At 33.4% G+C, this 9963-nt stretch overlaps 1 protein-coding gene across 1 annotated transcript; it reads left to right on the top strand.

The window, feature by feature from the left end:
• The first annotated feature begins 228 nt into the window (after nucleotides 1-228).
• On the top strand, nucleotides 229-2404 carry LOC134708351 (E3 ubiquitin-protein ligase TRIM45-like). Its single transcript, XM_063568817.1, has one exon. The coding sequence runs from the start codon at nucleotides 300-302 to the stop codon at nucleotides 2274-2276; it is 1977 nt and encodes a 658-aa protein (XP_063424887.1). The 5' UTR covers nucleotides 229-299; the 3' UTR covers nucleotides 2277-2404.
• Nucleotides 2405-9963: the final 7559 nt, after the last annotated feature.

Below are 9963 nucleotides of genomic sequence, written 5' to 3'. Positions count from 1 at the left end.
TTTTTGTTGTTGATGATTCTATATAATTGAATAATGACAAATAACTATAAACTAAATTTGTTTTTTAATTCAATTACGAGTACCCTATCCTTAGTATTGACGGTTGTTTTTATATAAAAAAAAACCAAAACTGTCTACAAGCTTTTTTTTTGAAATATTTATATTAGTTTATATTGAGGTCGCAAAACGTCCTGCAGTTAAAAATAGATAATTTGCGCCGATGTTTTGATCACGTGAGACATACTGTGTATACGTATAACATGTTTAACTGAGGAAGTGAAAATAGAAATATTGCAGGTATGGCTTTGTCTAAACCATTATCTGGTAATTTGGAAATGTTTTCTTGTCCAATTTGCTCTGAAACATTTAAATCGCCGAAAATACTACCATGCTTACATACATTTTGTGAACCATGCATACACGAGTTTATTCTATCGATTGGACGCAAAAAAGACAACAAAATATCAGAGTTTGCATGTCCAATATGTAGGACAGCGGTGATATCAAAAAATTCAAATGAGGCCATTGAAAAATGGGCAAGCTCATTACCGGACAATACCACTATAACAACAATGGTCGCACTATCAAATGGAGACCAATCACAAGAATGTCATGCTTGTAAACGATGGAATGAAAAGTCAGATGCCAAGTTTTGGTGCAAGGTCTGCGAAGAAGCGTTATGTGAAAATTGTAATCAAATGCACAGCCGAATGAAACTGTTATCTACCCATGATGTAGTCGAAATTGAGGAATATGGCTCTAACTTAACCGGAATAGATTTAAATGGTATCTCCAATCACTGCCGTTTTCATCCTTCGAAAGAAACTGAAATATTTTGTTTTCGTCATAGAGAAGCATGTTGTGTTTTGTGTTTGAATACAAAACATATAAGATGCACGGGACTAAAATCAATTGAAGACGTTTTGAGCGAGGATGATAATTATGAAGGCCTTCCAGATATGATAGAAAAAGTAAAAGATGCGACAATACAACTTTTAAAGGAAAAGGAACAGCAAAAGTCGGACTTTGTCATAAATACGGAGACCGTCGAGGAAGAAGCAGCGAAATTAACAGAAACGACCAAATGTAATTTAGACAATTTATTTGAACTGTTTAAAAAACAATTACATATATTTCGCGATGAACAGAACACTAATCATAATGTTCGCATACGTTTATTGGAACAATTTGCCAAGAGTCTTGAACACTGGATGAGTGTTACGAAGATTGTGAAGGAAGAAGGGACCAACATTCAGTTGTTTGGTCATGTAGAAACAATGAGAAGCCAAATTAAAGCGAGTATCGTAGAAATTAATAAAACATTTCATAATGATAAACTTTTCACACTTACATTAAAAAAGAATGAAATAGTTGAACAGTTGCAGAATACAGAGATATTAGGTAACTTTGAGCAAAAAGAAGAACCATTGGTAGATCAGACTAGTGATCTCTACAAATTGTGTAAAGAGCTGGGTGTATCGACCGCTTATACATTTCAAGAACTTTGTGTAAAGAACCTAAAAACATTCCATTTTAAAGGGTCAAATATGACATGTGGGGTTTCTTTTGGTGAAAGATGGGTAATAGTAGGAGATAAAGCTGATGACGGGAGTAAACTACACTTGCTCGAGAAGGATACCGGGGCCAAAATCTGTTCAGCTGTATTTGCAGGATTGCCGAAACGATTATGTTATGACAATACATTTAGTCAAGTTTTCATTGCTTGTCATAAAAGTGATTTGTATGTTGGCACAATACATGGAAATGAAGTTAATAAGCCACAGAAAATAGCCTTTGATAAGGAATCAGTTGGAACATTATTTTCTCACAACAAATGTATTTTCTTGGTAGTGGAGAACGCAATTAAAAAATTTGTTACAACATGTAGTCCTAGAATTATAGTTAACCTTTGTTTTTCAACCAATACTAAAGGTGCATCAAATGGTATGAGTATACATAACGGTGATATTATTTTCACAACAAAGGACAAAGAAATCAAACGAGCGACATTAGAAGGCAAAGAAATATATTCATATAAGAAAAAAATAATTAAGAAACCGGAGTGTCTGGCTGTGTTACCATCTGGACTGGTTCTATTTATTGATACACATAACAAAGGTTCATTACATGTTCTATCTGCCGATGGTACTAAACATAGAACATTACTTGAACATTTTGAGAAGATACAAAATCCGAGAGATATCTGGCTGGATGTTGAAAAAAAAACTATTTACATAGCTGGAGGAGAGTATATCGAAGCGTACTCTCTATTTTAGTTGTGGTTCAAATTAAGCAAAGTACGTATCATTTGTTTGTTTTCCAACTCGAGTATTTGCAAAATTATTCATTGATCACTGACTTAGTCAATCAAATTATTGTACATTTATTTCATTTTAGTATTCAATTGCGTTGTTTACTTGGTTTTTGCTGAAATATAAAATAAAAAAATGAATTTGATCAGTTATGTAATGTTCTTATATATCAACTAAATTTTCAAACAGGTACAAATAGATATAGGAAGATGTGATGTGAGTGCCAATGAGACAACTCTCCATCCAAATAACAATATAACTAGAGGCTCTAAAGAGCCTGTGTCGCTCACCTTGGTACATTTGTAAATGTGAATATTCAACAAAGGACACAGATGGATTCGTGACAAAATTGTGTTTTGGTGATGGTGATATGTTTGTAGATCTAACTTTACTGAACATTCTTGCTGCGTACATATATCCCCATCTATAATGATTGGCCCAGTAGTTTCAGTGAAAAGTGTTAGTAAAAATTTACAAATTTTATGAAAATTGTTAAAAATTGACTATCGATTCGTCTGAAATTTTCAGGGCAGATAGATCTTGACCTGATAAACAATTTAACCCATGTCAGTTTTGCTCTTAATGCTTTTGTTTTTGAGTTATAAGCCAAAAACTGCATTTTATCCCATGTTCTATTTTTAGCCATGGCAGCCATATTGGTAGGTTGACCAGGTCAACGGACACAATTTTTAAACTAGATACCCCAATGATGATTGTGGCCAAGTTTGGTTTAATATGGCGCAGTAGTTTCAGAGGAGAAGATTTTTGTAAAAGATAACTAAGATTTACGAAAAATGGTTAAAAATTGACTATAAAGGGCAATAACTCCTAAAGGGGTCATTTGACCATTTCGGTAATGTTGACTTATTTGTAAATCTTATTTCGCTGAACATTATTGCTGTTTACAGTTTATCTCTATCTATAATATTTTTCAAGATAATAACCAAAAACAGCAAAATTTCCTTAAAATTACCAATTTAGGGGTAGCAACCCAACAACAGGTTGTTCGATTCATCTGAAATTTTCAGGGCAGATAGATCTTGACCTGATAAACAATTTTACCCCATGTCAGAATTGCTCTAAATGCTTTGGTTTTTGAGTTATAAGCCAAAAACTGCATTTGACCCCTATGTTCTATTTTTAGCCATGGCGGCCATCTTGGTTGGTTGACCGGGTCACCGGACACAATTTTTAAACTAGATACCCCAATGATGATTGTGGCCAAGTTTGGTTTAATTTGGCCTAGTAGTTTCAGAGGAGAAGATTTTTGTAAAAGTTAACGCAGGACGACGACGGACGACGACGACGGACGACGACAGACGCCGGACGCAAAGTGATGAGAAAAGCTCACTTGGCCCTTCGGGCCAGGTGAGCTAAAAAGTAAACCATTATAGGTTAAAGTACGGCCTTCAACACGGAGACTTGGCTCACACCGAACAACAAGCTATAAAGGGCCCCAAAATTACTAGTGTAAAACCATTCAAACGGGAGTTTGCATAGAATTTGTTTTTCGACCCTTGATAATTTTATGAACTCTGAGCATTTGCATAAGGTCGATTTCTTTCAGAATCTGCTTACCAACATTTTCTAAAAGTAAACAATTTGTAAAATGCTAGAGCCTTCACAGTCATTTTAAAACTCGAAGTTAATTTTGTAAAATGACTGATAAAAAGGAAGAAATTGCCTGTCATAGATACTAGTACCAGGGTTGAAATTTTGTATTGACACTAGACACACATTTCGTCTGGACTACAAATGAATCATCGGTGACTTTCGAATCCGTGGAATCTAAAAAAAAGTTAAGAAGGCCATGTTTTGCCAAATATGGTTATAGCAGATTTTACACAACACGATGTCTCTGCAAACAAATTAGGACAAATTAATGATCCTGTCATTCCAACATTATATGATGGGTTGGACTAGTTAAATTATATTCTCATGTTACAAGCTAACTTTAATACATTGACTAATATGATTAAGGATTATGACACTGATTTTTTTCAAACCTGAATCTTAACAATCATCTATCATCCATCTTTGACACATAATTTACAGAATCGGTTTATGTAGTGGAGATACAATGTTATTATAGGTATACTGTTAAGGCCATGAATTGTTTTATAAATGTGTAATTAACAGTTACATAGTTGTGTATAAATTAAGCATCTTCTCAATCATATATATATATAAAAAAAAAAAAAATATCACAAAAATACTGAACTCCGAGGAAATTCAAAAAGGAAAGTCCGTAATCAAATGGTAAAATCAGAAGCTCAAACACATCAAACGAATGGAAAACAACTGTCATATTTCTGACTTGGTACAGGCATTTTCTTGTGAAGAAAATTGTGGATTGGACCAAGTTTTATGGCTAGCTATACCTCTCACTTGTATGACAGCCGCATCAAATTCCATAATATTGACAATGATGTCGCTGCGTAAACTTAACAGACAAAAAAGGTAAAAATGTAAAAAAATAGGGATACAACAGTCAACATTGTGTTAACATCTTAATCACTATAAAATCCAAATGTAACAAGGAAGCACGAAAAGGCATACATCAAACTTAACATTTTGGTGCTTTTATAATACGGTTATATTTATCTATGAAAATCCATCCTGAATCTATGCATCGTTTATCATTTGTGAAGTTAATACGAAATATAAAAGTATTGGTACCTTTCGATGAACTTTTAAGAAAAAGGACGAGACGTTCTTTGACACACATCTGGTTCATCATCTTTCTGTTCGGACACTGGTGACGTTTTACAAAGTCTGAGTAGGAGCTGCAAGCTCTTGGACACAGAAAAGTTGTAAAATGTATCTTCCATATGCAGGTGAAGTTGAAATGTAGTCATAAAGATCACCATTAAAGTGGAGGTAATTCCAATTAAAAAATCAACTGTAATTATTTAAAAATCATTATAGTAAGTGTTGTCAATCATACTGGTATACTTAGTATTACAAGAGCTCAAACTTGTTTAGGAAAGGAATTGAATGATTAATACAATACTTTCATAATTCAGATTAACTGTTTAAAAATTTGATATCTTATGTTTTCAAAATTCCTAATAAGTAATATTTCATAAATATTGAGTTGATGGAAAACCTATATGCAAGTGTATGTTAAAAGTTTAGTAGTTGACGATCTCTCTTTTCTTAATTCTAGCGAAATAACATGTCCAACGTTGACTATAATGATTAAAATTGTACTTAACATTTCGACAAGTTATGATTTATGAATTCTGCACCATCTTTAAATCGTAGTGATTTTATTGATTCAGCATTGCTGGAGCAATAAAAGTTCCAATTGTCTAAGCATTGCAATAACTAAAATTGAAAAATAAAATAAAATAAGGTTTTCATTTAAAAGTAGGAGGGTCTAAGAGTTCAATGCAATTTTCCATATACATTTATGTTTCCGAAGTGCTTAAATCTTTTTAATATGGTTGATCAACACTGATTATCGATCTAGTCTGAGACTTTACTGACATAAAACTTTGATATACATTTTATAAAATTTGACAATAATTGTACACATGAGAGCAAATGGATAGATCTAGACTCCTGGTATTTCTATGTCCTAGTCAAAGCATCACACCAACTAGTGGGTCTGGTCTCGAAATGGTTTTTAAAAACAAGATTTTCAAAGCACAAAAATGTCAGCATACATCTCAAAATCTAACAAAACCTTTATACAGACTCATTCAGAATAAAGTTAAGATACTATTGTCAGGTCATTAAGGATTGCATATTTTGTAATAATTTTGATTCACTCATAGGGTCTTTGCATCGGAAATTATTTATTTTAAATCCAGTTGTTGGCATGGTACAGGTTATGTTCTCATATATTTTATGATGGTATGCTACTAAAACCTAGAGGGATGGATTGTGCTTGATTTTCATGATGAAGAGTTTAATTGAGGTCTGGAGCTGGCATGTCAGTAAAAAGTAAAAAAATATTGAAGTCTGAGGAAAATTCAAAACGGAAAGTCCCTAATCAAATGGAAAACTCAAATGATAAAACACATCAAACGAATGGACAACTGTCATATTCCTGACTTGGCACAGTCACCTTCAAATGTAGAAAATGGTGGACTGAACCTGGTATTATAGCACTAAACCTCTCACTTTTATGTCAGTTTCATCAAATTCCGTTATATTTACAACGATGCGTGAACAAAACTAACATTATCGATAAAATACTGGTAGTCAAATTATGGTTACAGCAGTCATCACTGTGTTACATTCTCAGAACAAATAACATTTACAAAAATCACAGAAAGCATCTTTCTAATTAAAAATTTATCTGCAGTAGGCCTTTTTAAATTTATGTATCAGTAACATTTTGCTTAGTACAAGGTCTTTCCACTTTTCGTGGAAAGTCCTTTTGTTTTTCTTCTGATTATTATTCTTAAGGTATTTCCACTTTTCGTGGAAAGACCATTTGTTTATCCTCTGATTATTATTAGGTCTTTCCACTTTTCGTGGAAAGACCTTTTCTTTTTCTTCTGATTATTATTTTTTTTAAGGTCTTTCCACTTTTCGTGGAAAGACCTTTTGTTTTTCTTCTGATTATTATTTTTTCGGTATTTCCACTTGTAACCTTTTGTGTTCTTCTGTTTTGTTTTTCTCTGCCGTCTGAGATGCTTTTTTGTCTTACAACATATCGAAAGGATTTTTGGCCAATGATGTTGTACAGGAATTATAGTTATCCCGTACCATTGTAAACTCGTACCAACGTCAACTCGTGCCACTTTACAAAAACTCGTACCAATGCAAACTCGTACCACTGCTAACTCGTACCAACTTATTTAAATGCATTTAAATGGTGTTTAATGATGTATGTAATTTACTTTCACTCAATACCTCTCAAGTCTGTAAAATGTATATATTCAACTTAATTTTAAGGTACAGTTAAAGCAATGTTTTTTCTTTCTTCTGGATTATAACTACTTTGAAAGATCAGAGCTTAAAAAATAAAGCTTTTTAGAAAAAACATTCGTATTTTTGTCTATAAAATCCAGTATAAAATTCAAGTAATTCAACATTAGTTTTATTAAGATTACAAAAAAATATTCGTAATTTTTAATATATTTTTGATGGTACGAGTTTGCAGTGGTACGACTTCCCAGTAGTACGAGTTAACTTTTTTGGTACGAGTTAACATGGTACGAGTTTTCGTTGGTACGAGTTAACTTGCTTCCTTGTAGAGTAATGGGGGTTTCAAAACTCACCCTGTGTGACCAAACACTTATTCTTATGGGAGTTATCTCCCCGCGTCCCCTTTTTTTTAGCTCACCTGGCCCGAAGGGCCAAGTGAGCTTTTCTCATCATTTGGCGTCCGTCGGCCGTCGTCTGTCGTTAACTTTTACAAAAATCTTCTCCTCTGAAACTACTTGGCCAAATTAAACCAAACTCGGCCACAATCATCATTGATGTATCTTGTTTAAAATTTGTGTTTTGTTACCCGGCCAACCAACCAAGATGGCCGCCATGGCTAAAAATAGAACATAGGGGTAAAATGCAGTTTTTGGCTTATAACTCAAAAACCAAAGCATTTGGAGCAAATCTGACATGGGGTAAATTGTTTATCTGGTCAAGATCTATCTGCCCGGAAATTTTTAGATGAATCAGACAACCCATTGTTGGGTTGCTGCCCCTAAATTGGTAATTTTAAGAAAATTTTACTGTTTTTGGTTATTATCTTGAATATTCTTATAGATGGAGATAAACTGTAAACAGCAATAATGTTCAGCAAAGTAAGATTTACAAATAAGTTTACAGGACCAAAATGGTCAGTTGACCCCTTTAGGAGTTATTGCCCTTTATAGTCAATTGTTAACCTTTTTTTCGTAAATCTCCATGATCTTTTACAAAAATCTTCTCCTCTGAAACTACCGGGCCAAATTAATCCAAACTTGGCCACAATCATCATTGATGTATCTTGTTTAAAATTTGTGTTTTTTTACCTGGCCAACCAACCAAGATGGCCGCCACGGCTAAAATAGAACATGGAGGTTAAATGCAGTTATTGGTTATTACTCAAAAACCAGGGCATTTAGAGCAAATCTGACAATGGGTAAAATTATTTATCTGGTCAAGATCTATCTGCCCTGTAATTTTAAGATGAATGGGACAACCCGTTGTTGGGTTGCTGCCCCTGAATTAGTAATTTTAAGGAAATGTTGCTGTTTTTGGATATTATCTTGAATATTATTATGGATAGAATTAAACTGTAAACAGCAAAAATGTTCAGCAAAGTAAGATTTACAAATAAGTCAACAGGACCAAAATGGTCAGTTGACCCCTTTAGGAGTTATTGCCCTTTATATTCAATTTTTAACCTTTTTTCGAAAATCTCCACGATCTTTTACATAAATCTTCTCCTCGGAAACTACCGGGCCAAATTAATCCAAACTTGGCCACAATCATCATTGATGTATCTAGTTTATAAAATGTGTTTTTTTACACGACCAACCAACCAAGATGGCCGCCACGGATAAAAATAGGACATGAAGGTTAAATGCAGTTTTTGGTTATTACTCAAAAACCAATGCATTTAGAGCAAATCTGACATGGGGTAAAATTGTTTATCTGGTCAAGATCTATCTGCCCTAAAATTTTTAGATGAATTTGACAACTCGTTGATAGGTTGCTGCCCCTAAATTGGTAATTTTAAGGAAATGTTGCTGTTTTGGGTTATTATCTTGAATATTATTATAGATAGAGATAAACTGTAAACAGCAATAATGTACAGCAATTTATGACTCAAAAATATGTCAAAATGACCAAAATGGTCAATTGGCCCCCTAAGAAGTTATTGTCCTTTATAATCAATTTTAACAATTTTCATAAAATTTGTAAATATTTACTAACATTTTCCACTGAAACTACACGGACAAGTTCAGTAAAGATAGAGATAATTGTAAGCAGCAAGAATGTTCAGTAAAGTTAGATGTACAAACACATCACAATCACCTAAACACAATTTTGTCATGAACTGTCTGCTTCCTTTGTTTAATTCACATATACCAAGGTGAGTGACACAGGCTCTTTAGAGCCTCTAGTCTTGTTATCGCTATATCTCTAAAACCGTAAAAGATTTTAGCAAACTGTTTTCACCAAATTGTTCCTCTACTCTTGAGAATGATTTTTTTTTTAACTTTAGTGATCGGAAGACATCTTATGGGAGTTATTTCCCTTTGAAAATTTAAGATAGGCGATATGTTTGATAAATTCACACATTATAAGTCGTAGAGGCCTAAAGTCTTATGATATGGAATCCTTAGTCCATTTGTAGGAAATTGAGGTCAAGGTCATGTTCTCAATTTAGAATTTTGCTTGTTATCGTTATTCAAAAGAAACCGTAACAGTTAATGATATGATGTGTTTGCCAAATAACTGTTTTCAATAAGGCGCAACTTCAACCCATTTAAGTCGAAGTGTTTTCGTCAACCCTTATAGGAGTTTTCTCCCCTTTTGTGTTTGAAATTGGTATTTCTCCACAACTATACAAGTGATTGACCTGTGGTCTTTTGATTTGAGATAACTTACCTACGACCTTGAAATTGAGGACAAGGTCGATTTGATGTTTTAAATTTTGACCTTTGCTAAAAATCCTTTCTTGTTCATTATAAGACAATTAAGT

Source organism: Mytilus trossulus, chromosome 2 (genome assembly GCF_036588685.1).
Source record: "Mytilus trossulus isolate FHL-02 chromosome 2, PNRI_Mtr1.1.1.hap1, whole genome shotgun sequence".
In the NCBI taxonomy this organism is placed as follows: Eukaryota; Metazoa; Mollusca; class Bivalvia; order Mytilida; family Mytilidae; genus Mytilus; species Mytilus trossulus.
Note: the sequence above shows the minus strand (reverse complement) of the source record. Positions and strands in the feature narration are given on the sequence as shown.

Bases quoted from the DNA above. Each gene is read 5' to 3' on its own strand.
- LOC134708351 (XM_063568817.1), top strand. From the start codon at position 300: ATGGCTTTGTCTAAACCATTATCTGGTAATTTGGAAATGTTTTCTTGT.